The 26,936-nt window shown below is 35.9% G+C and overlaps 1 protein-coding gene across 19 annotated transcripts in view; it reads left to right on the forward strand.

Annotated features, from left to right (window-relative positions):
* CDC14B (cell division cycle 14B) overlaps positions 1-26,936 on the forward strand; it is a 143,531-nt gene that overhangs the window by 102,756 nt on the left and 13,839 nt on the right. For 13 of the 19 annotated variants that reach the window (XM_037798206.1, XM_037798216.1, XM_037798222.1 and 10 more), the window contains 8 exons: positions 5,009-5,075; positions 7,601-7,663; positions 10,549-10,636; positions 10,940-11,170; positions 13,043-13,181; positions 13,364-13,523; positions 14,227-14,324; positions 23,681-23,797. In XM_037798206.1, the coding sequence (XP_037654134.1) occupies positions 5,009-5,075; positions 7,601-7,663; positions 10,549-10,636; positions 10,940-11,170; positions 13,043-13,181; positions 13,364-13,523; positions 14,227-14,324; positions 23,681-23,797 (963 nt within the window). Of the gene's footprint in view, positions 1-5,008; positions 5,076-7,600; positions 7,664-10,548; positions 10,637-10,939; positions 11,171-13,042; positions 13,182-13,363; positions 13,524-14,226; positions 14,325-17,150; positions 17,223-18,700; positions 18,847-23,680; positions 23,798-26,936 lie in introns of those variants that run through there. The other 6 variants (XM_037798208.1, XM_037798223.1, XM_037798207.1 and 3 more) reach the window with 4 other exon arrangements.

A 26,936-nucleotide genomic window follows, 5' to 3' on the forward strand; every position in this document is an offset into this window, starting at 1 on the left:
TCTCCGTATAAATAACTACATAGGACCTCCCATGGAGTTATTCCATGAGACAGATTTGTTATGACAATCTATAGAGGTCAGGAATAGTATTGCACTAAAGGCTGTATATTAGTTAGCAAATTAGAGGAATTGCTTTGAACCTAGTATCATCCCTTTTTTCTGAGCTCTTGGATCATCTTAAGTATTCTTTTGTTTGAGTTGGGAAGGTAAGGGTGAGATGAACATTATTTTCTAACTGAAAGGTGTTCTATTCTTCTCAACTTAAAATACATCAGCAACTACACAACTATATGATGGTGCTGTGAATAATTGATTGTACACTTTGGATGATTGTATGGTATGTGAATATATCTCAATTAAATTGAATTAAAAAATACATCAGCAACCATCTACTTTCTTTGGGAGAAATGCTTTATATTTATGGTACCTGACTCTAAGGCACATTTTACCTCTTGATAAACGGTGGTAATTTTGTTCTGCAGAACTCTTCTTTATAATGGCAATCCTCATAATAGTGTCATTCATGCAGTTTACAATACAAGATCCTGAAATAAGAATATACTCACACGTTCCACATAATCCAAGTAAGGACTGTCTGAAAAAAAGAGGTTTTTGCATTCATTTAAGAACAGCTGCTAGAAACAGAATAAACATTGCTTGTTGCCATACCTGTGTGTAAAACTATTGAGTTTTGCACTGAGAAATGAAGTTCAATATTTCTTGTCCCAGGAATGTCTGTCAGTAATTCTCTGAAGGAACAGTTCAGATTTGTGAAGTTTGAATCTCTTCAGTTATAGATGCCAGATAAGGGATTTAGCTAAAGCAGTGTTGTTTAAAGTATGGTCTGTGGCCTGGTGCCTGCCTGCAAATTTTTTGTTACCAGACTATGACAATGTAAGTACAGAAATTGAGAGTAAAGTTTTAGAGATTGTTACAGCCATTTGATAGAGTAATTTTGTGTCTGTTCTATCAGATAATAAAAGAATTGGGGTTTGTATATTGTTGTATTATCCCCCCCCCGTTTTGATAATTCACTTCTGTTTTACAAACATAAGATATTACATTATTGTAGGTATGTCATAGTGCAGTGTTATCTATTGTTCTTTATTATTTATTGTTTTTTTTTAAAGTATTGGCCTGTGGCAGATTGGAAATTTAAAAATCTGGTTTCTCTTACATTTTACTGTTCTATAGAACAGTAGGCCAGAAAGAATTAATGAAGCCTGGTATAATATTTTGATAGAAAGTACCTTATAGTCTTTTTTTTTTTTTTTTTTTTCCTTATAGTCTTTTTATGCTTGCCACTTCAAGTACATACAATAAATTTAACTGCTACTAAAGTATTGCCAACCAGAGGTCCTACAGGAATAACATTCATTTACAGTTAATAACTTTGTAATGTTCTATAGTAATATTTAATTAGATATAATGCAACTTAGATTAATTCTTTTAAGTACTGAATTTAAAATATTGATGTATATGATTTATTTTTGAATAATATTAAATAATTCTTTGACTATTCAAATGAAAAAATATAAAATGTAATTCAGCATTTTCTTGATTCCTTAGAATCATTGTTGTGAAGAGCAGATATTTCCTATTCTTTTGTGTTGTATTGTTTCTTCACTTCCTAGTTGATTTTTCTGTCTCTGCCTTTTATTTTCTTAAGAGATAATATTCATAGTTTATAGCTTTGTCATTGATGTCAGACAGATGAGACTTTGACTCTTAGCTCTGCCAATAATAGCTCTGTGGCCCTTTACTTATTTATAAACATCTTGGAGCTTTGGTCTCTAGTCTGTAATTGGAAATGATAATAGTATCTACCTAATGAGGTCGTGAGGGCTAAATGACACCCTCTGTATAAAACCTTTGGTATTAGTGCCTGGGCCTTAACTAACATTTGTTGAGCATTTTTTCTTTTTCTTTTTTTAATTGAAGTGTAATCACTAATCATAAGTATACAGCCCATTAAATTTTTACATATATATGTAATACCACCCATTTCAAAATAGAGCACATTGCTGGCATTCCAGAAGCTTCCCTCCTATCCGTTTCAGTCCTTAGCCACCTCCATGTAACCACTACTCAGACTTCTACCACGATCAGTTAGTTTTGTTTGTCTCTGCACTTCATATAAACGAAATCATACAGTATGCATTTTGGGGCGCTGACACTTGGCTTTTTAAGTACGTAGTATCTGTGAGATTTATCCATATTATGCATGTATCAGCAGCTCATCAGTTTTATTGCTTTTGTAGCATTCTGTCTTATGAACACAATTTATTTTTCCTCTTTGCTTTTGATAAATATTTATTTTGCAGTTTTGGGGTATTATGAATAAAAGCTGCTTTGAGAGCTGTTATTTTTTTAAACTAGCATTTGATGTTATTTCACAGTTCCTAAGCAGTAACCCTTCGTTGATTCTCTTCTGCTTTTCCAAGTTTGTTTAATTATCCAAGTGATGGTTTTTCCCTGCCATGAAGGCTTACACCTAGATTCATGGCTGCTATTCTGCCTGTTTGATGAAACCTGATGGTTTACATGGGGACACGGGAGATAAGGGTGTGTTTAAAGTTGGAGGTGTTAACTAAATAAACATGACTGAATAAAGGAACAGGTTCTTATATGCAGATAGTGTGGTGCATGAAGCAAAACTTGAGCCTAGCCCAAATCAGAGCTTGTTGAACTCACTGACTAGAGCAGTGCTTGACCCAGAGTAGGTTCTCAGAAAATATGTCAAGTAAATAAACCAAGTTATCACAAAGACTGAATCAACGTGCCTTTAACTTGACAGGAAAAGAATTATCAGTAGTTTAAGAGGATAATGGCAGTATTTAATTGGGAAGACATGATGAAAACATTGGGATGCAATTTGAGAGCTCATCCTATTTCCACTGATAATTTTGATTTTGGTTTAGGCTAAACGACTTCACTTTCCTGCCTTGGGTTCTTTATCTAAAAAAAAAAAAAATCTTTATGCCATTAAAAATTATTTCTACAAAACAAAACAAGTATTTGTGTTGACTTGAGTCACATTGAGCTCCTGTTAAAACACAAATTACCTGGCCCTACTCCAGAATTTCTGATTCAATGTATTGGAAGTGGGGCCTGAGAATTTGCATTTCTAACGTGTTCCAGCAATGTCAGTGCTGCTTGTCTGGAGACCTCAGTGTGAGAACACTGCTGCAAGTCATTTTATTTTTCTCTTTTCTGAATATTACTAATGCATTATCGATAAAGTTACTGTTTTCTCAATAGGATAGAGACCTTTACTAGCTCTTGGAAGAGAAACTTTTAAAGAGAACTTCACAAAACCAAAAGGGCATGTTTTAGGACCTTGCATCCTGTCCTCATGATGGTTCTACTTGAGCTCAAACCTCATTCTTTCATTTAGTCCTTGTTTTTCCAACAAACATTTATTGGACTTCTATTATGTCAAACACTAGGAATTTAAAAACTAGTGAAATCATTGAGAAGCTTTTAGTCTATTGAAGTTTATAACTCTAAAGCATACTTCCTTTTTTTTCTTTAACATTTTTTATTGTGATATATAACATATGTACAGAAATGTGATAACTTTCAAAGTACGGTTTAACAAGTGGTTACAGAGCAAATTTCAGAGTATGTTATGAGTTACAGTTCCACATTTTCACTTATTTCCTTCTAGCTGTTCTAATACATGAGAGACTTAAAAAAATCTATATAATGATTCAGTAGTCATAATCCTTTGCTAAATCCTATCTTGTCTGTTGCTACTCCTCCCTCTCATTTGATCACTCTCTCAATCTGAGTAGATTTCTTTTTAAAGGAAAAAAGACTGGCACATTTCAGACACTCTAACCAATTCAGAGTAATGTCTAAAATTGTTTTCAGCTGAAAAAGATGCCTTGTCTTTTCCTCATTGTTAGTTTAATATTGCTATAATTAACAGTCTTTGAATATTTCTCCTTTAACGTTTGGGCAGGAATTAAAAGTTAGGAATATACACTTCAGTTATTCACGTAAGAAATACCGCAGTATGAAAACACAACCAAAATGAGCAATTAATGGAGGCTCCAGTAGTAACACTGCCCCACTTAGGGTTCTGATTCAGAGAGGCACCCATAATTAAATTAATTTTTATTTTGTCTAGCTCCAAAAAGTTTTCGTTTTTTAAAGGCTCAAGTTAGCCTGAAAGGAGAGGCAGGGTGGGGTGAGGGGAGTACCTTTCTTCTGGCCAAAATTTTATCAGATTTTAAGAGATTCATCAGCATTACTGATGAGTATTAATGCAGTGTTGGGGTAGAGTTGTCTGTAAGCGCTTTATTGAAAGCTGTGACTGGATTGAATCTTGTTTGTTTTGTAGCGGTTGAATGATGCTAACGAAGGTAATTGAGTCTTAATTGCTATCATTTTATTGGTTCTTTTGTCCCTGAAGAATTAGAAGGAAGTCATCCAGTGAAAATGTGAGAGGAAAAGAATGCCCTTTAGGTGCAATCTAGTATTTCATGTGTTATCTTCTTTTTCCAATATTTTTTCCTACTTGAATGGATACACACATACACATACAACATGTACTCACAGACATACACTCACACACTTATACATATATACAGAATCAAAAAGTGATCTTTCCTGGTAAAATAGTTTGATATGATATATTCCAGTTTAAGAAAAAATCTCTTTTGGAGGAGGCGTAAATATTACTAATTAGTTGAACTTACCAAGGAACTTGGGAAGCTCAGCTGTCAAATTAAAAAATGATCCAGAGAGATAGTATAAAATTTAGGTTGTGGTTATTGATTCAGGTCCATAAAACATTACATACTGGAGTGTAGGTAGAAACTGCAGTGAAATTTATAACAGTGATTTATCCTTTATTTAAAAACAAAAGTCAGTGTTTTTATGTTTTGTTTTGAAATGGTTCTGGCTGTGTGTTTGTAAATTCTAATCAGCTTTGTCTTGTGTTATGTATGCTGCAAAAAATAAAGCTGAGTTTTGTATTTCAATATTTTTGGAATTTCAGAGATGCTGCCTATGGAAGTTGCAGTTTTTATATTACACTTCTTGACTGTTTTCATGCAATAAAGAAGGTAAGTGACTCATAGGATGTTCCCTGTGTTGTGTTGGAGAACTAATTTATAATCTAAGGAAAGCTTAGGCCTTCTTTCTCAAAGATCTGTTTATTAGGATTTCTTCCAAAAAGTATATGATGCTAGAGGTACTCCATTTTCCTCTTAATGTTCCAAGGATACCAAACCAGGGAAACAGTTCCTTCTGAATCTCTGAGTGCTTCTCTGCGTCAGTTGAGGGGAAAGCCACTTAAAAAATAGGGGCTTATATCTAAGAGGCAGTTACATAATTAGGGTTCTGAATCCAGAGTCAATTTTCAGTGTGTTGTGATTTAAAAGAAAAACAAAAAGTTAATAGATTGCTGGTTTCTAAGTTCTCTTTAATTTGTGTATTTTATGTGTCTGATTCCCTCAGATACTGTTCACAACAGACAAAGTAATTGTCAAACTCTAGTTTTGTACCTTTATGCTTTCAGATAGTTTTTAGTTCAGTAGAAGAATTTTAGCAGCCTGTTAGTTTGTTACAGGGTTTCATGTAAAACTAAGTGGGTCACTACTGCTTTATCAAAGCTATTTTAAAATAACTCCCATGTGTTAGAACCGGGGCTGCCGTTTTGACTCCAGGGGTCACCCTTCACGTTATACACTAAATGAACAGAGTCCTCCGGGGTTGTGTAGTGCACCAGGGCCTGCTTATAACATGTTCTCCAGTATATTTCTTGGATGTCAGAGTAGCACAAGTAACTAATCATTATCCAGTGGATCAACTAAACCTTTAACAACATCTCAAGTACTGTATGAGTTTTGTGGTTTCAGAGGCAAAAGGTTTATTTTTTTGAGATAATGAAACATGGTGGCTTCCTGAGAATTTTGACAGAATATGGGACCTTAAAATAAGAGGACTAGTTAGGATATGAATTCAGAGACTAATCGGTATACCTTTTTTCTATATCAGGCATTTAATTCTTTTCTGAATGTGAGTCTAGTGACTTTACATGGAATAGAGCTGATTGAGGGTAGTCGTGGGCCCTGAGGTCACTCAGTGAGCCTCAGGTTAGGCAGGTTCTGGGCAGAAAGAGCAGCAGGTATAAAAGGCACCTTCCGGTTGCATTTACTGCCCCCCAGGGAGCTACCAGTGTAGGTACGCACATTCATCCTGATGCTAGGGCTCCCTTCTTTCTACCCTCATCACCTTTCAAAGAAGAAAGGAAGAGCTCTGAGGAGTTTGGAAATGGTCTATTATAACAGTTTCCATCTGCCTACAGGAGTTTCTATTGTTATTTCTTGGCTTGACTTTTTATCAAATATTGTACCCAAAGTCGAATTAGCTGGTACTGTAGGTCACATTTTCAACTATGTTTGTTTTACTCAAGGGTCAACAGCTTCTGATTTTTAGTTTCAGAATTTTTTACTTTTGACTGATTTTAAGTATTTCAAATAGTGCATATATGAAACATTCATAAATGTAATTTTGCTTTAATTTTACTGCTACCTACTTCCAATGGGATATTCTTGTGAAATTCAAAGGAAAATAGGAATTGCCTTTAAACTACATTTTATCGTTTTATTCTGTTAGAATCATCTCTAGTATTTCATGAAATATAGATTATTTTTGAATTCAAAGAAATAAAATTAAACATGGATTTTGTCTTATAATTAGAGCTTAGATAATTATAGATTTTTTTTAATGAGGGTTTTTTTGTTGTTGGTATTCTAGCCTTCCTATTTTACATTTATATTGTGATAATTTAAATTTTTAAAATTGGGTTTATAGGGTCACCCCCCTTTGAACAAAGAATACCTTATTGACCAAGAATTCTTGCTTACATACTGTCTGGTTCAGTGCTTGGTCAGCAAGGAGAATACTTTTCAGATGCTGCCAGCTTTGTTGGTCCTTGTCTCAGAAAATAGATGCTGTGCTTAGTTTAGTTAGCATGATCTGCCTTTCATAACTCAGAGTGGGGCTAGAGGATAGAACAGAAAAATTAATGGACTTTTCTTTTGGAAAGAAGTTTTTTTCCTCAAAATTTGAATTTTAGTGTTGATCTCTGGAGTGTCTTTAGTACAGGAAACATTAATTTCTTAATTCAAGACTAACTTGTCAAAAGAATTTGAAAGGGAAAATATTTATGTAGTGTGTGGGATTGTTTAGGAAAATCTATCACATGGTTTCTTTCCTCTTCAATATTCTTTCTATGGACAGCACTGAGCTGTACATTGTAGCATACAATTCTGAATCTTAAACACATGAATGGTGTTGATTATAAGCTAGTAAGATTAATCTGAAGACATGATTGTTTATGCATGGATAGGATGATAAATCCAATATATTTCATTAAAATAAAGATTGTTATAACTAATTTTTCAGATAATGGAAACATTTAAAATGTGTGGTCCACTTTCTTTGAAAATTATTCAATGGAAAGTAACCTAAATGCAGTAATAACTTTTCCGGGGTGACTCCTTGATATTTATTATTATGAGTTTGGATTGGAAATTGCTTTCTTATTTGCAGTTTGTTCTCAAAACTTTCCTTTGGATTTTAGGCAATGCAATATGGCTTCCTTAATTTCAGCTCGTTTGACCTTGATGAATATGAACACTATGAAGTAAGTTTTCATAGAGAATGTTTTAAACATTTATTTGTTTTGCTTACAGAAGTAAACTCTTGTTTTAAAAAATCAAACAATTTAGATATATATAAAATTAAAAAATCATATATAAAATTAAAAACTCATATATAAAATTTAAAAAATCACATTTTTCATCCTCTTACCCCATTTCTCCAATCCCAGCTCTTAGTAGTGATTTGATGCCTCTATCCAGATTGATTGATAGTAATTGAGTGTACTTCTGTGCATTTTTTCTAACATTTACTTTACATACTTTCAGTATTAATGATTTTCATTACAATGATTGAGATTACATGTATAAAACCCCCTTAGCACAGGTCTGATGAGAACTGGTTTAGTATATGGTCAACATATAGCTACCCCTGCAAACTACTTTAGCTTTTATTGAATCAGGACACTTCTGGTTGCAAGTTACAGAAACTAAACACAAATGGCTTCAGTCAAAAGGGGCAAATGTATTGGCTTACATAAATGAAAAGTGCAGGAGCAGGTATACCTTCAAGAATGACTGGATTCAGATGCTCAAAATATTTATCAGAAATTGGACTGAAATTGGCTTTGTTCTTAGGCCACCTTTCCCCAGTAGTGGCAGAGGTTGCCACCAGCAGCTTTCATCTACCAGCTGAGCAATCTCATCAGAAAGAGAGCGCTCTTAGCTCCAGCACACAACCCAGGAATGCCTCTCATTGGCCTCTGGATCATGTGCCCGTCCCTGAACCAGTCCATGTTTGGGGGTGAGGTGGAGAAGGGGTGGGATGTTCTGACCAGACCTAGTGTTCTAGCCATCCCAGGAGCTGGATGCTGGTATCAGCCCTATCAAACCATACAGATGAAAAAAGGGAGAGTCCAAGCAGACAAAACCACACATGTCCTCTAGATTTATAAAATTAGTTTTAAAAAGAACATATAATTAATTCTACTCTCCTACCATCCAAATAATGAGAATCTGAGTAAGATGTTATGGTAACAGGTTTTTTTTTTTTTTTAAGCCAAGAATACCTGTAGATCAGTATGTTTTCTAAGAAACAATTTTTCTCTTGTAGTTATCTTGAGCCAGATGTTCTCTAATTGGGGGGGGGGGTGATCCCATGGACAGTACTTCATGCAGCAGTATCTTGAATCCTCAGATATCTGTTCTTTCACATTCACTTTCTAAAGCAACTGCTATCTTAAACTATTAAGTTTTAACCACTATTTTATTGAAGAATTGGGTTAATAGTTAAGAGTAATTGTTATTGTAATGTACTAAAGATATAAAATCAGCTTGTATAGTTCATTAGGGTGAACCCTATCGTTACTGCTTTCTAATAGAATCTGTTTCTGAAATACAATATACATTTAACTGCCATCTTAAACTCCTACTAACATTTTCGTGTGTGCACTTATCCTTATAAAAATCAACATTTAACATAAAATGTACTTTTTCTTTGTAGGTAAGCAAAACTAAAAATGCCAGTTGTTCCATTGGTGTAGCACAATTATTAAAGAGTAGTATAGGTGCTATTTAGCTCGTCTCTCACTGCTGCAGAGATTTTGTGCACACACACAAAAATGTCTTTTACCTTTAATGAAACTGCATTGAGATACAGAGTCCCAAAGTATTATTAGCCTATAGAACTACTTTTGTTTAGTATGTACAGAATATTTAAAATTTTTCAATTGGTATATTTTATTGATTCCATGATGCCCATTTTTTCACACTTTAACTTCTCTGAATTCAGGATGCCCCTTAAAATCTGTGATATCTGCAACTCAATGAAATCTAGTGGTTACCAACATCTAATCACAGGTTTTTCATTTAAAATTCAAGATTTCTGGTTTCATCTCAAAATCAGAACATCTGGCAACACTTGTCCTCATTTCTGCTTGGACATTTTGCATAGAATATGGGCTTACCGATTCCCCTGCAGTTGATAAATTAAGTCAAGTAAACCAGTTTTAGTTACCTGCCTGGCCCCTGAGGAAGTTAAGCAACTCTTGGCTTATTTCTAACTCATTCTCAGGTACACATATTACATACTCCAATTGCAAAAGTAATTTACCTTGTTTCTATCACTAACTCTCCCCTCGTCCACTATGAGTGTCTCCTACTTCCTACTTAAAGTCTTTGTAGATCCATTTCTACTATAGAAATATGTTTCTATAGTCATTAAATTTGAACTATATTTATTTTATAATAATTGTGATGGTAACTCAATCCAAAAGACTTACAAGAAGTAGCATGTTTTAAATTTCAATTTGTATTCATGTGTTTTGAACAAACGTGCTATGATCTCAGTGTACTTTTCATTTTGAATTTTCTGATGGGTGTAGTGAAAACTTTTGATGGGCCCACTTATTAACTAGGTAGCAAAATGATGGAACGGTGTCTCTCCATACATACGTAAAGAAGTAAATATTGAGAAGCTAGCAGCTTAAATAGATATTTTCTTCTTTTTTCAGGGAGTCAGAATTGCTCATACTAGAAATAAGTTAGTCATTCAGGAAAACACAGAAGTTTCCAGATCCCTCTTACTAGAAAAGTTTGCTTTCTTATTAATTAGCAGCAAATATAATGAGAATTTGCTCAGCTAAAATAACCAAAATATTTAGCTGTATTTTGAATAGCAGCAGTCAGCTCTGTTTTCCAAAGGCTGACCCCTAAAGCAAAGAAACACCTTTGTAAGATGATGATTGGGGCCAGAAGTTAACTGTTTTCTGGAAATACTCATTGCAGGCCAAATTTTAGTTTCCTGTCTCATGGCTATAAACAGCTTTTGTATTAAAGCCAATGGACTTGAAGTCCTGCAGGGACTCAGTGTAGAGAAGGGAAGATGGGACAGCTTGTTCAAAAATGAATTGTGCTGGTCTTCCCTTTGCAGAAAGCAGAAAATGGAGATTTAAATTGGATAATACCAGACCGATTCATTGCCTTCTGTGGACCTCATACAAGAACCAGACTTGAAAGTGGTATGCCAAAACATGAAAATACGGGACCACTATCTTTTTGCTGTTGTGTCCATCTTGTGTTTTCTTTTGAGAGAGGCCAAAGAGTTAAACTAACCTTTAAGTCTTAACTATTTAACTATTTTTGGTCATTTCAGTACATCATTCTGTTTGGTTTTTAACTTTTTTTATTTTGTTTTTTACAGTTATTATCAAATTGGTACTCAATCCCCACTCCAGATGCTGTCTCCACCCAATTACAACTAAAACTGTTATCCATTGTTTTCTTTCTGCATTTTACAAGATCTGGTGCATTTCTTTATGTAGGTTACTACCAACATTCTCCTGAAACTTATATTCCGTATTTTAAGAGTCACAATATTACCACCATTATTCGCCTGAATAAAAAGATGTACGATGCCAAACGCTTTACGGATGCTGGTTTCGATCACCATGATCTTTTCTTTGCGGATGGCAGCACCCCTTCTGATGCCATTGTCAAAGAATTTCTGGATATTTGTGAAAATGCTGAGGGTGCCATTGCAGTACATTGTAAAGGTATGTCTCTGGGGTGGTGAAAGAAAAGTATCACCATTTATGTACGTGTGTGGAAACACACAATGTTCATTTCAGTTGTATGCCAGGAAAGTTGCTTTTTTTTTCTCTCTTCTTTCTCTTTTTTGTTTTGCCTTTGCTTTTTAAAGAATGTACAGTATTAATAGATAATCGTACAAAGGTTTATCACATTGAAATGCATTCATTTATTGATCAAATGTCTTATGATTGCGTACTGTATGGTAGGTTCTAGGATACATCAGTGAGCTGAATAGACTTAGACATTGTCTCTGTGGAGTCTGTATTCTGAAAGGTTGCTATGTTTTTAGTAGCTTGAACAGTGCCTGGCAATTAAATAATATTTAGTGAATGAATGGATGCCCATTCATACATTGTGTGAATGTACCAGAGTTTATTTCTCTCCCCTTTTTGTTAGGCATTTGACTGAGAAGTCAAGGAATATATTCTTGTTCATAAGAATCCAGCATTGGTGATTTTATTATTGTTTATTAGTTGAGTACCTTCACTCATAGCTGACCTTCCAGTTGCCGTCTTATTCATAATAAAGTCCCATTCAAAAATCCCCCAAATTAAAAACTTAGTTCTTTTAAAAATTAAAATGTCCTGGTTGTCTCCATCATTTCACATTCTCTATGGTTTCAAAATTATTTTACACGCTTTCTTGAAAAAAAAAGTTTTGTGGTTTTTCTGCATTGGGAGATTGAGTTCCTGCTTTCTGCTTTGCACCATAGTTGGTGGTTAGTGGTTTGCAGTGATAATATTCTGGTCTCTTTTCTCAAGAAATTTATACAGATGGATGATAAAACTTAAAATAAAGGTGTGAATGAATATTTTGGAATCTCAGATTCAGGAGTGATAAGTTGCAGCTGAACAATCAGAATAGGTCTCATTGAGACTGGGACTATTCAGATAAACTTTGAAGGAGTAGGATCTCAGTAAGCAGAAGATAGGGGAAAGCATTGTTTGCTTAGGGAATGAGGGGTTGGAGTTTTCTGGAGGTGAGCAGTTAAAAGGGGTTGGCCTGGTATGGATATCCCTGGCTGCCTGTAGAAGGCACTTAATTCTAAAGGGGAAAGGAAGTTAGAATAGACCAGTGGTTCTTAGGGGGGGCACTTTTGCCCCCCAGGTGACATTTGATAATATCTGAAGACGCTTTTGATTAGCGGTCAGGGATGCTACTAAATATCTTATGTTGCACAGAGCACTCCCCCAAACAAAGAACTGCAGCCCCAAATGTCAGTAGGGCCACTGATGAGAAACCCTGAAATAGACTGATAATCTATTGAAAACCTAAAGAGTTTTGACATGATGAGATCTTTGTTTTGTGAAGAAAACCGATGACTGTGAAGATCAGACTGTGGAGTGAAAAATGAGAGGCATTAGGAGGTGTTGGGAATAGTCCAGATGAGAATGAAGGAGGACAGCAGAAATAGAAAAAAAAAAAAAATCAGTGTTGGACTGATTTTCTCATTATGAAAGAAAGTCAGTCCAAGATTTCAAGACTGCGTTTATGGGAAGAGGGTGATGCCATTAATAGGAAACCCAGGATAGAATATGCTGAACTCATTGATTATCATTGCTCAGACAGTGACTTTCAATCTTGACCATGCATAGAATCACCTGGAGTTTAAAAATCCCTTTGTCTATAACGATGAAATCAGAATGCTGGGGGCAGGACCCAAATTCTAGTTATTTAAAAAAAAAAAAACTCCAGGTGATTCTAGTGTGTAACCAAGCTTGAGAACCACTGTAAAGGGAATCAGAGTCATGAACAGCCTTAAAAATTTTTTTACCTGCCCAACAAAATTCTGGAGTATACGAGTCCAGGTTCCACTGTCTTGTTTCTTTTTTAAGCTGGCCTCGGACGAACTGGCACTCTGATAGCCTGCTACATCATGAAGCATTACAGGATGACAGCAGCTGAGACTATTGCCTGGATCAGAATCTGTAGACCTGGCTCAGTGATTGGGCCACAGCAACAATTTTTGGTGATGTAAGTAGACAGAGCATTTATAACTTTTCGGGGAACCATGGGTCTAGAAGTAGAATCTACTTTTGATGGAAAGTAGAATTTTTCTTAGTCTCTACTAACCGCAGATAGTCTGAGAGGGGAAAGTTTTTCATGTCTATATTTCTGGAAAGCTGTATTTTGATGCTGTTATTTAAATGCTCTAGGAAACAGACAAGCCTTTGGCTGGAAGGTGATTATTTTCGTCAAAAATTAAGATGCCAGGAGAATGGAAAACACAGAGCAGCTGTCTCAAAACTCCTCTTGGGTGTTGATGACATTTCAATAAATGGGGTCAAGAATCAAGACAAGCAAGAATCTGAACTGGTAAACGAACCGTCCCCATCGCCCTGTTGTAGTTGCTTTAGATGCTGTTGAGAACCTTTCAGAGCTTGGAAAAAATTGTAGGTAAAAGTAATAAAGACATTTTGGGGGATTATCGTTATACATTCTTTTTTTATATTTATAGCACTCTCTGGGAACTTTTTACTCAAAATAGTTAAAACAAGGTTGTGTGTCCATAAAACTGAAGTTTTTTTTTTTCACTCAATAGAGACAGGTGGAAAAAAGTCTGTGAAGTCAGTTCTTTTAGATGGACCTAGTTACTTACCCCTACTCCCCTTTTTCCTTGTTGATGGCAACTGGTTTAGAGAACTATTAATTCTCAAATGAAGAACTTTAAAGAATCAGGGGCTTAGGGGATAGAAATACTAACTTAAGTGGTGGTCAATGGACTGGGAAATTAAAAAAAGAATGTTTTCAAAATTGAAAACCATTACACATCGTAAGTATCAGTATGTTTTCCTAAGGAGAGAGTGCTGTTGGGTTCTGTGTCTCTGAAAGTCAACTTCCACTTTTTCTTGAAATGTGACTTGTCACTCTATTTTGAAAGGAGAAAAATATTTTAGAGTGTATAAAATGTGTGCTTTTTTGTGTCTGTATATTTGGATTAAGAGTAGCTGCTAGGCTTTACTGCATTAATAGATTCAACTTAAATCATTAGCTCAGTATTTTTTTTTTACTTACACAGTACAGTGATGACGATGAAATCAATGGAGTGACACAAGGTGACAGACTCCGGGCCTTGAAAAGCAGAAGACAATCAAAAGCAAACACTATTCCCCTCACGTGAGTCTGGTTTTCTTTGCCGAGCTTGATGTTGTTTAATATGTGAATGAGGTCCTTCATGATCCTGTACATTTCTCTCCATAGTTGTCTGCCTGTGAGGCCACTTTGAAGCGATTATCTATGTGATTTCAAACACAGGGGTGCTTGCCTGAGAAGGTCTTTGCTATCCCTTGTTCATCTGTGTCTTCTGTTGCATCCTCAGAAGTCTTTACAAGTAGGAAAGCCATTCGAGGGATGTTTTTTTCCACAGATAATTACCATGTGCTAGCCTTAGGAGAGTGACAGATTAAACTCCAGAATAACAGATTTATCCATAGTTATAAAGATTATAATTGTCTTTAAATTCACTTAGGACAGATCACTTGTTTTGATACGGTAGAATTTAGTGGCTTGTGACATGGTGGCTTAATGTGGTATTGTTCTAGGGGAACAATGAAGTGGACTAAGCACTCTTTTTGTATTATACTTTTGGGGAACTATTTTCAAATTATAGAAGAAAGTTTAATGGAGATATGACATTTTTAGACGGTATGTATATGTCCACATGCACTTGCTGGGGAACGTGCAAGTCATCTTGGATTCAACCTCATAGAACATCAGGGATTGTTAGAAAAATATGTAGAATCAAAAAGCATGGCTAGTGTACTTTTTCCTGAGCTGTACTTTAGTAGATGCTCCCACCTGTGCTGTTGGACTCCTTTCTTCTAGGGACCATCTTTTCACTGTAGGGCACCAAATTCCAGGTCTTCATTGCTTTGGTTTTTTTGGGGGTGGGGGTTGGTTTCTGTTTTTAAATTTTGTTTTGTGTTTTGGTGATGGAGTTGGAAGGTCATTTTATTCAGTAAATATCTTTGAATATGGTAAGAAACTAATGATATAATAAATTTTCATGGTGGGGAACAGGACTTTTTAATTAGAAATCGTTCTTCGCTGAAATCTGTTCATAATCTAAAGTTCTAAAGTAGAATTACACATAAGGAACAAGTTGTTATGGGTCACTGCCCTGAGAAGAAGTTCTTAAAAGACCCAAAGAAAAAAAAAATGCAAGTTTTCCAATATAATGTGCCATACACATGTAAGGGATCATTATTGATCACCCGCATTTGTTAAGCATTCTTTGCGCAGCTGAGTGGTGCTTCAGACAACTAGAATGCTTCAAGAATAGGGCATCTTGTGTGATTTAATTTATTTTACCCCAAATGCCATTTTGTTTTTAATTTCATTAAAAGTTTGCATCAAATGCTCCAGTGGTTCTTCTGTTGAGAAATATGCCTCCAAATACTCATTCTGAAAATAATGTTACAAATTGATGGAGCACATAGGCAGTGCCCTAAAGCAGTGCTTCTCACACTTCAGTGTGTGCTCGAGTTGCCTGGGGAACTTGTTCATAACAAGCAGATTATGCAGGTTATGATTCCGTGGGTCTGGGGTGGGGTCTGAGATACCTCATCTCCAACAAGCGCCAATCCAGGCCTTAGCAAATGGATCCTTTGTGGGCTGCTTTTAGTTGTGTCCAGGGTTTTGTTGGTATATGTAAAAAAATGCATCATCACTTTATTTTTCAATAATGTGTTGCCTTCTATTAAAAGTCAAGTTGTGAGTCAGGGGTTGGGAATTCTGCTTAGTCAAAAAAAGTTTTTGTTAAAATTGGGTGTATAGGAAATTTTCTTTAGTCACTTTCCAAGTCTACTACCCATGTGGACATGTTTCCTCAAGAGTTCAAATCACTTGATGGTTTTTTCTCAGAGGAGTTGAGAGCATAAAATTCTCTTTGATAGCTCATAGGTTTGTGGTAATATAAAAGAAAAAAGTGAATGAAAATTAAAAATTTAAATGTTGAAACCAGAAGATGATACTAAATGCTGTTCTATTCACCTGGATATGTGAGGTTCCCTGGGGTGAACGTTGACGGGATCAATAATAGTTGAATGCATGTAACTAGAAAAGACTTGGGGGAAGAGAAGGCCAGCCTCCTCTACTAGTAATAGTTGTTCAGTTTTCTAGTTACACCTACGTAAGTCCAAAAGAACAAAGGATGCTGGCCCGGTGCTCTGCAGCACTTTTGGCATAAGTTACAACTAGGTAAATATTAAACAAAATAAAAGCAGTAGCTCAGGATGCCTTTTTCTGGTAATTGTAATCCTAAAGATAATAGCCCTAAACCTCCTGTTTCTCCCTTTCCACTATATACATAGAGCTGCACAATCCTTTGCTCATAGATCAGGGCCCAATTAACATTCATAGGCCACACTTTTAAAGGAAAAGGAAAAATGCTAAAGTTTTTCTAAGCTCTTAATTATGTGGAGAGACCCTGGGAGATTTTAGATTAGTTATAGCAAATTTTCCTTCCTCCTCCTTTACAGCATTTTGGTTATCCCTTCTTAGGCCTTTTCAGATTCTCCTTTGCTATTATCATCTTTCTTTTTGCTCTCATTTGGTGCTCTTTTGGCTTTAGAAGGGGAGGTGAGTTGGAGGTGTCCTTTCCCTACCAAGTCTTGGTTGTTATTTTAGAAATAAAAGTCCCCAGAGAGTAGAGTCTTCAACAGCAGCCCGAGAAATCTAAATTCAATTCCTGCTTCCCGATTTGAACTTATCACTGTGGTCAAGTTATTTTGCTTCTGTATTGGTACTTAACCATATGAAAATACTTGACAAAAGGAAAATTAGTGGGAAATAAGTAACTACTGGTGATTTTTTAGAGAACATAATAGTCCATGAAATATCATTCCAGTTAATGCTTTCTCTTTTATGAACTGTTTTAGAAATTTTTATTAACAACTTTTTGTAAAGTTTTAGAAATTGTAAAATAGTCATTTTCTCAGACAGCCTGTTTGATCTTATCATGAAGACACTGAATCATGAGCACTATGAGGTTGATCCAATCTTCAGGACATGATGGTATGTGTATTATCTGTGCCAAAATAGATTTGGTAAATTTTTATACTTCAGCCATAGAGTCTGTCCTTCTGTGCACTAATCATTTCTGCTAGGTTTGTGGGGGTTAAATTAAATGATACATAAAGAGTGATTTTGCATGCTACATGGGAATAAGGTGAAGATAATAGATTTAATTAACTTTCGAAAATCCTTTAAAACCTCATAACAGTACAGTGTAGATAGGTGTATGTTTCAGCATTGGAAAATAATTTTTATGCCATGCATTTGACGAGAGGAACAAAAAAAAATCTGTATTGCAGATATCTGGTCATTCACACTAGGCTGCTTTTAAGATAACTGTTAAATCAGCAACTTCAAATGAAGGTTGAGATGGGTTGAGCATTCAATCATGTTTCTGGTGACTGGCCATTTTTCCATTCTGTTTAAATAGTAAATCCCTGTAATTTTAATACATGTTATAGATTTGTTTTCTGTGGGAGGATTACATGACATGGTGCAGTGTAACTTGTGAGGTGAAGTTAGGTTTGGATTTCAGTCCACCCTGTTGTGGAATTCCTTTCCACCATAGGGTGCCTGTCCAGAGCCACTGATGAGGAGGACAGCAGTAAAGATGGCAGAGTTAGCCAGATCAGTCATTTCTGCCCTGATCAGCCCACTGCTCTGCATTAAAACAAATGCTCGACAGAGCTTTCCGTGTTTGGTCACGGACATGCCCAGGTGACCACTTGACGTGTAGTAGCTGGAAGGAGTTACCACCCTTCCGAATCTAAGGCGGTTTCCTTCCAATCCCCAGTGCATTAAGAAACACAAAGCTGGAGTCCAGCTTTGGTTGCATGTGGAAAAATGAGTAGATAAAATGAATGAGGAGAAAGGAAAAATATATAGTATTAATACATAATTGAAAATTTCCCCATTTTGTGTTGCTTGGGGCCGGGTGTGCTATTTAATATAATCCATGTTTTCAAAAAGTGTAATTTGCCTGGACTCCTGGATGATACAGTGTACAACTCCATTGAAATGAGATCATTTCTACTGTGCCAGCAAGTTCATTTATAATTGTGCCTCCTTTGATGTTAATTATCATTTCAGGAGAGATTTTTTTGTTTGTTTGTTTGTTTGTTTTTGCCCCCCTTTTCTCTGTGGTTTGATTTGGTTTTCTGTACATGCTTATCTTATGCTTTTTGAACAATTTCAATTTTATAACGATGACTTCTATTTCAGCCTCTAAAGTAATTATCCAGCTAGAGTTTAGGTCAAACGTTTTGTTACTAAATATCAAACCAGTTAAAACTAAAGATAGCATTTTTCCCCCAACATAAAATCCAACACTCCATCCTTGTTTCCCACCCCTTTGCATTCCAGTTGCTGTTCTGAGTCTTTGAGGTGTCTGAAATCCACGTGTGACTATTTATTTATTACTTTTATTTATTTTGGCTTCCCAATGTGAACATCTGTTCTTTCCCCCTCGCCCTTTCTAGATGTTCCCTAGCTGTGCTGACCTCTGCACTGTGTAGTGTTGTCATCTGGTGGATTGTTTGTGACTACATTCTTCCCATCCTGCTATTCTGTCTCGATGGTTTAAGAGCACAGTAGCCATCAGGACCCTTTGACAAATAGCTGCTGTGTAAGTGTCCCATTCCATTTCTCTACTATTGTTCACTTCTGTCCAGTGTGTTTCTCATGATGCATGTTTTTCTCCTTATCAGCTCTCCCAGCTTTGTTGGTTTGCCTTTTTTCAGCGATTCTTTTTCTGAATCTTTTCAATTAACAGGGTGGTGGTGGGGAAGGAGGGCTCCTTTCATTGAGGGGATAATTAAAAATAGCATGCATTATTGTTTTTAAGTGGCACGTACTTTGAAATAGCCCCCTAAAATGAAGACACTGGAATAGTTTCTTTTCCCTATCAAAGATATTTAGTTTGGTATTCATTGTGTGGTTTCTTTCAATCAGTTGGCTATATGATCTCCTCTTTAGCTTTCAATATCTTATGTCCTCTACAATCTACCAGGAGAATTTTCCCACTGATTTTCTGCTTTCAGTGATGATTGGGTTTTGTAGTCAGGAGGTCTAGTGAACATTTCATCCTGTATTTAACCTCTGAATCTGCCATCATACACAGCTCTCTCTCAGCAGGCCACTGCTTCCCTAATAAATCTTCCAACTTTGGTATACAGAGTTCTCCCTTTTACTGCATTCTATTTCCTCCCCTTTAGGGAGTACAGGAAGGACAGTTTGCAAAAATTGATGTTAAAAATGAAAACAGGAGGCAGAGCAGACTTGGTGGGCCTGGTTTGTGTTTGTGCGTCTCCATGTGACAATCACTGTGGCCTGCACCCTCTTCTTCTTTGCTTCTTTCCCCAAAATAACCAAAATGCCTTCATTAGGTTAAGGCAGACTGATTTGTTTTCTCTTGAGAACTTTTGTCTTTGAAATGAATACCTTGACAGTGAAGAGACTTCTTTTCTGCAGAAGAATGTGGCAAGGAACTTACCTGTGCAACATCCTCATTAAGAAGGAGCGCAGAAAGGAAGGTGTATTCTCCGAGACTGAGGCTTTACCACGACCCTCTGAGGTCCAGGCTGACTTATGTTATCTCTAAATCCTCTTCTCTAGCTCATATTTCAAGAATTTCTTCTCTTGTCCCAACTTGGACTTGGAACTTACAAAAGAATGCAAAAAGTTTCTTCTAGGATCTCTTCCAGAGTCACATTCCATTGTAGCTCTAGTACTTTGTGGTTTCTTTGAATGTTTTCAGATGTCTAGAAAAGATTTAAAAATCAATAAGATGCCACTCTTCAAAATGAAGGAAAATGTGCTTAACATGTTCTTATTTATGGCATTTTTTTGAATACCCTATTAATATAAGCTATAAATGCATATGTAAATAGGCTGTTTTTCTGATACAGATTATCCTTTTAAGTGTTTTTTCCTGTTCTTGGTAAGCTTAGATTTCCACATATTCTGACTCAAGAGCATCACATACTGCATAGATTTATTCTTCTCACAGCTACTCCAAGAGATAGAGGTGGATGTACAGAGTTCTTTATGGATGGAGTTCTTGTAATAATATGTTAAGCACTTTGTGGTTGTATTATTTTTCCCAGGGTAAATTTAAAACTGGTTTCTATCAGGCTCTTTTCTTTTTAATACTCTATGTAAGATATAACTGGTTTTGTTCTTTACTGATAACATTTGCCAAAACAGAGTATCCAGCTTAACTTGCCTAATTAATTTGGAATTTAGGAAAACAAAAAGTTTTCTACAATAACAATGATATCAACAAGTATAATCCTTGTAATTTTCTCTCCCCATCCCCTGCCGCCATCCCCATTACTTTATTTCAAAAAGACTTTATTTTGCAAGGTGACTACTCAATGCACCATTATCTCATTCACCTCTATTTGTGGATGATAGAGCATCATCTCTTAGGTTGTTACATTTGAAAAGTACCCTTTAGCTGACTTACCTGGAAAGTTAGGCTATAACAACACTTCTGACTGCTCTATCAGACTCTTAGTGGGAAAGGTGCCTGTGGAGGTTGCAGGATCTTGGGCCCATCGTTTTGAAGGCTCTCTTTGTACCAGTTGTAGACAACCACTGTAAGTAGTGCCTAGCTCTTGTTGTATTCTTTCTTGGGAATTGGACATCCGTATTCAAAGCAGTTTGTGGTTTTATGGCCGAAAGACCTGGCTTTTCAGTTTTTGGCTTTGCCATATGCCTCAGACTGAAGATATTCCTGTGTCCAAAATCTGAGAACACTGAGGCTTAAAAGATACTGGAGAGAAGAAAGGGAACTGCAGTGGAGCTAAGAGACAAGCAACAGGCCTGAGGATTTTTGCCAGGAGGTTTGGAGAGAAGAAAATACACGTGCAGGGTATTGCTCTGCAGAAGCCATGTAATTGGCTGGTTTGTAACCGAGCTTCCTAGTACCCTCACACAGGAGTGAATGTGTCACAAGAATGTGAGTGTTTGAGCTTGTCCCACCTTATTAGGTGGGTAATATCTAAGTGTAGTTGCTACATTGTTTTCTGCTTTGTTGATGCATAACTGCTCTCTTTTTAATACAAATAAATGGTGACTAGAATCTTAATTGGTATGCATAATGCTTTCTAAATTTTTATCATTCTCTTAGTTTCATATAAATTATTAGCTATTGACATTATATTACTTCACATTAATTATTTACATTTAAATAATTTCTTAAAAGAAATTTCCCATGAGCCTGAACTTTGATTTAGCTGTAATTTTTTTTAATAGTGTTTAAGTATTTCAGTAATAGCTAAATTGAAAAATCAGGGCTCCAATTTCCTAAGCAGGTAATTAATGTATTGGCTTCTGTTTTTTTCTCATGTTAATGATTTTAGTTGTCTATACTTTTAACCATAAGTGGCTTCAAAATTATTTGTAAAGTAGGGGAGGTATTTAAAAAAACAAAACAAAAATGAGTGGAGTCTCACTTTCTCCATGTAAAAATGTAGATTAAAAACCCTGGGCCTTGCAGAGTGGGAGGGTTTCATGAAACCAGTGGCATCATCTAGTACAGTGCTTGAGTTTCAGAAATAGCAATAGTGCATCAGTGGTTTGTTTTAATTGGTTTTGTTTTTATTTTTTTTGCAGAATTCTCAATTCAGTTCCTTAACACAGACTATTGCGTTTCTCCCTCTCTTTACATAATCATAAGAATTTTTAAAATAAGTCTTTGTTTCAGGGATGGAATTCACAAGCCAGAATAGTTGGTGCCTGGTTTGGTTATTCAACTTTGCATATACATTTTCTGTTTTGTTGGAATGTTCAACATTGGGATGATAAAACTTTCAGGATGAGAAATCCTAAATCAAGCATTGGCTTATTTATAAGGGTCAGTTTGCCTTAGTGAGATTGAAGGCTGGTTTCATAAAGCTTTCATAAATTTAATGGGTTATTTCATGGTATTTGATTCAAGAATTTGTTTTGTACCTTTACACAGTTCAGAACAAATCTTCCTCTCTTTGGTTATTTCCTTCCTATCCTGAAAACCTACAAATTAAATCAAGTGATGTTTCCACTGGGTTTTGCTAAAGCTCTAACAGGATCAGAGATCTTTTTCCCCCATTCAGACCATTTTTTAAAATTAAATTTTAGATTGGTGAAAGCTCCTCTCCTTCCTACTTTTTTTCCTTTTTAAGCAAAATCCTGAGTGGATAGAGTGAAACTGGGATAGCAGCCCCACACTTTCCCCTCAACCATTCCCAGCCCTTCCCTCTCTCTTCCCCAAAGTTTGAAAACAGCTGGCCTGGACAAGCTCCAGACTTAATGCTTCTGGAACAGTGAAACCTGTTGCTTTTTTTAATAATGAAAAGTTAGCATTTTACTAAATGTTGAATATGCTGTGGTTTGGTAATACTGAGAATATAGGAATTTACTACTCTTTACTACATTTTAAGAAACTGGCTTTGGTTATTAACTGCAACATGGTGGTAACACAGGCATAGGAAGGAGGGCTGCTAGCTAATTGTAACGGTTTCTTTTTACTTTTATGAACAAGATTCTTGTAAGTTGTTCTTGGCTATCCCACCTTTATATTTGGATATGAGAAAAAAAAAGTTTTTTAAGCCAGTGTTTTCTCTTCTGGATAAATAAAAGTTGAATAGATATATATATATGAATTACAGCTTTTCAGTGATTATATCTGGAAGAGAAGAAAGAACTACATATGAAAGCTTTTGATGTTTTCTGTTGTTTTCCCCGTAACAATTTAATGAGGGGGGGAACACCCCTACTTTTGAACAGGGTGTTCTATGGACTTTGAGAATGTTCTTTCTGATTCATGAATTCGATTCCTGGGCTCTGCTGGCACAGTTCTTTAAGATTTTTAGAGTTTAATTAAGGCAAGTTTCACAAAATTGAAATGGTTTCACTTTCATTTTAATGGTTCTTGGAGATTTAGTAAAAAATTGATGTAATCCAGACAAAGCTCCAATTTTGCTTGAACATGTTTTTAAATGTTATGTAGTTACTATTGATTTAGTGTGTATTGCCTGTACATTCAGCTCTGAAGAGTAAACATTTTCTTGTAGATATGTACTAAACGTATATTCATAATTCTTCAGAAGTTTTTTTTTTTTTTTTTTTTTTTTTAAATGATTTCTTCTTTTTCTGACTAGAAATCTGAGAATCTACTTTTACTTTTGGACACAGAAATTTTTTTTACTAATTGATCTCTTTGATGTGGAAATTGTACAGAAAGCAAAGTACTGTGGTTATCTCTGTGTAGCCTTCCTAGGGAAACGAGACGCTTCATTTCAAAAGATCTTGATGTAAAAATGTGTTTCAGATTTTTTAGGCAAATGTGCTTATGGAAAAGCCTATCAATTCTCAATAAAATTAATTTGCTCTCAAGTGCAAAAATCCCTTCCTTTGTCAAGTATTTGAAAACTGTTTCAGTGAATATAATCTTATTTTTTTCCAACTATTTTCAGAGTTATTCTTCAGTCCAGTGTTCAGAGCTGTAAAACATCTGAACCTAACATTTCTGGCAGTGCAGGCATTACTAAAAGAACCACCAGATCTGCTTCAAGAAAAAGCAGTTTTAAAAGGTGAGAAAAGAATCCTCCTATTCTGAAAAGTTCCAAGCATTGGTTTTCCAGTTTAATCCTTGGACCCTACTTCTCGGAAATAGAAATGAAGATAGGAGAAAGTCGAGTTCCTGTGACAAGAAATTAATCAAATGTGTTTTTCTTATTCATCATCTAAGAAAATCTTTAATATAGAACTTTGTTTTATTTTTTTCCAGAGAGAATTCTCAACAGTGGAAATGTGGTCTCTGTGTCAGTTATATGGGAAGGTTGAGAATGTTGTACTTACAGGTTCTTAAATTTAAAAATTCCAAAGTTCTTTGTGAGGATTCAGAGGAAATCTTGCTATCTGCATATCAGATATGGGCAAAATTGTTGGAGAATTAGCTGTAAATAAGTGTGACAGTGGAGATATCTGTAGTGAATTGTGGAATCCTTCCTGATCTAATGATCGTCTGTCCTTTTGCCCACAGTCCATACTTCTCTCACTATTAGCCCAGCATCCTTCACTTCCTTCATTAACTATAGGCTTTGGCAAGAAATTGGACATAGTATATGACCAAATCAGTTACTGTCTGGATATTTCTCATCCTTCCTGAACTGAAGGCAGACATTTCAATTTAAAGTATTCTGAACACAGATCTCTTTTGAGGTAAGAGTAGATAATCAGCTTATTGTTACCTCAAGAGTAGAAAGATGAGTAACCTTTCCATGTTTTGTCCACTGTTGCCTAGTTTTAGCAGCTCTTGCAGTCCGGTATGCAGGTTATTGCAGTCATGGTAAAAGCTATCTTTTATAGTAGCAACCACGAGGGGTCTGAAGATCATTAGAGCCAGAACTTTTAAAGGTTCTCCTCCACAGATTTTCCTTGTTTTTTTTGAACTTCCCAGGCTGCATATCTTTGAGGCTTTGGGTCCATGAGTGCCTTACTGTCAATGTTGAATTAGTTTCTGGTGCAGTCCCAACAAGCAGGCCACGGTTCCTGTCTTGAGAGGCTTATGGACAAACTTGAAATTTCTGTCTTTTCTGTTTTTGAGGAGTTGATGTTCAGTTCTGTCATTTTTCCTCCTTTCTTTGCTGCCTCTTTTTTACAGCTTTGCTACAAATTTCTAATCCTATGAAAATGTGACAGTGTCCCAGTACCACTATTTGAGAATTGGGCACTAATTCATGATTTTACGATTTAAAATTTTTTTATGAGAAATACATAAAGATTCATACTGTTTTTACTCTGATTCTACTTGAAGAATATTAGAGAAATGTCGATTAAAGGTCAAAAGTTTAGGTATAATGAAGCATGATCAGAGTGTTATTTATAACAGTGAGAAATAGGAAATGGGCTAAAGATTATTAAATTATGCCAAATGAATTGGAAGTTATGTTTTTAAAGAAAATCTCAATGATTAGGATAAATGTTTATGAAGCAGTAAGTGAAAAGAGCCACACAAAAAATTTTGAAGTGTTACTTTAATTTTGTAAGTGTATATAATATATGTATGTATATAAAATAAAGGAAAATATACCATAATAGCAGTATGTGCCACTGGATGGTGGGACAGTTAGGGGTTTTTTTTTCTTTTTTCTTTTTTATCATTTTCTTATTTTCCAGCTTTTCTACAATAAATAGGGAAGAAAGAGAAGGGAGTATCTTAACTTTGACTTTTAGGTGAATTAAAATAGTAAAAAGTCAAATAGTCTACTGTTGAAAGTTCAAGAATATAGACATTTTAGATGGACATACTCTTCCTAGATATAATTCCTTGGACTTCATTATAGTCTAGTGTGTCTTGCACATTTAATCCTGCTCTTTGCTTTTTCGGATTATGCTTTTTAGGTTTCAGGGGACTAGAACCTGAGAGCTGGGATCGAGTTTGCCAAGTCATACCCCAATCCTTTGAGGGTTGGCCTTGCCTCGGTTTGTCCACCTAGGACTTGCTGCTTTTTCATGTCACTCTAGCAACCTCAGTTTGTGTTTCTCAGGAGAGGTGGTTCTGATCGCAGTGAGCATCACCCTGAGGTCCCTGGAAAGGATGCTTTGAGGGTCCAAAAGTAGATTTCAGGCTGACTGAATAAGCTTGACTGACTGTTGCAATGGCTGGTCCAAAGCAGTTTCCAGGAATTTGGGGGTAGAGCTGAAAATCAAAAAGACTTCTTTTACATCCTGAAATGGACTTTCAGAGGCAACGATTTGGGGAGTCAGGGAAATAAAACTGAGAGGGTTACTGAGTTTCACAGTGTGATACCTCCCTGCTCTTTGTGCAGGGGTTTCCTTTGCCCCCCTCTGGGCTTTGGCCTGTGCTCACATTACCTTAACCGTGATCCACCCATAGCTCAAAAAATAAGAAGAATAAATTATGTACAGTTTTCTGCTATCTGCTTCCAGGAAATAATGAGAATAGGAGGCAGCTAAGCTATAGCCTGAAGCTTTTATCCTACTGAATACTATTTGTTTTGGATTGGAGTGATGAGGGAATTAATCTGATTCAGGGCAAAATAATATTAGCACTAAGGCTGTTGAAGTAATTTTAAATTATTAAATTGAAATATTTTCTTTAAACAGCAATACAGACAAAAGGTGCACCCTTTCAATGTACTTTCATAAATACTTTTCAAGGCTCTAGGGTTGTCCGCCTGCTCTGTGATGTTCCTGTTTGTGAGGCCTTCTCTTTTGCAGGTTGATGTTGACATCTCATCATCTCCAACCATGCTCTTTACATGGGAACTTGACCTTTCATTTGCTTAATTTCTTCTCTAGTCTCTTCTACTCTGTTTATTCTTAGAGGCTTCAGGATGAAGACCCCACCTAAACTCAACTTGCCCTGAATCTGCTATCTTTTGAATTTTGACAGTGTATAGAGAGGCTCTACAACTTTGGAGAATTTCTTCATGAACATGTTAAAATTATTGGTTGGGGGTGGTGGTGCAGAGTGTTCTCTTAAATATTTGTTGTTGTTGTGAAGAAATGCCACCATATTTCTCATGACAAATGACTAATCCCTCATCTGTGCATTGGCATGTGAGTCGCATCTGAACCTAAACCACGTGTGGGAGAAGCGCCAGCTGAGGTGCCGCCGTTTAGGCTCAGTGGACGTGTGGAGCTGCCTGTCTTGATCACCGGGAGTAGTTGACCCTTAGTGCTTGTGGGGTTCTGTGGCCCCTT

Source organism: Choloepus didactylus, chromosome 10, assembly GCF_015220235.1.
Source record: "Choloepus didactylus isolate mChoDid1 chromosome 10, mChoDid1.pri, whole genome shotgun sequence".
Taxonomy (NCBI): domain Eukaryota; kingdom Metazoa; phylum Chordata; class Mammalia; order Pilosa; family Megalonychidae; genus Choloepus; species Choloepus didactylus.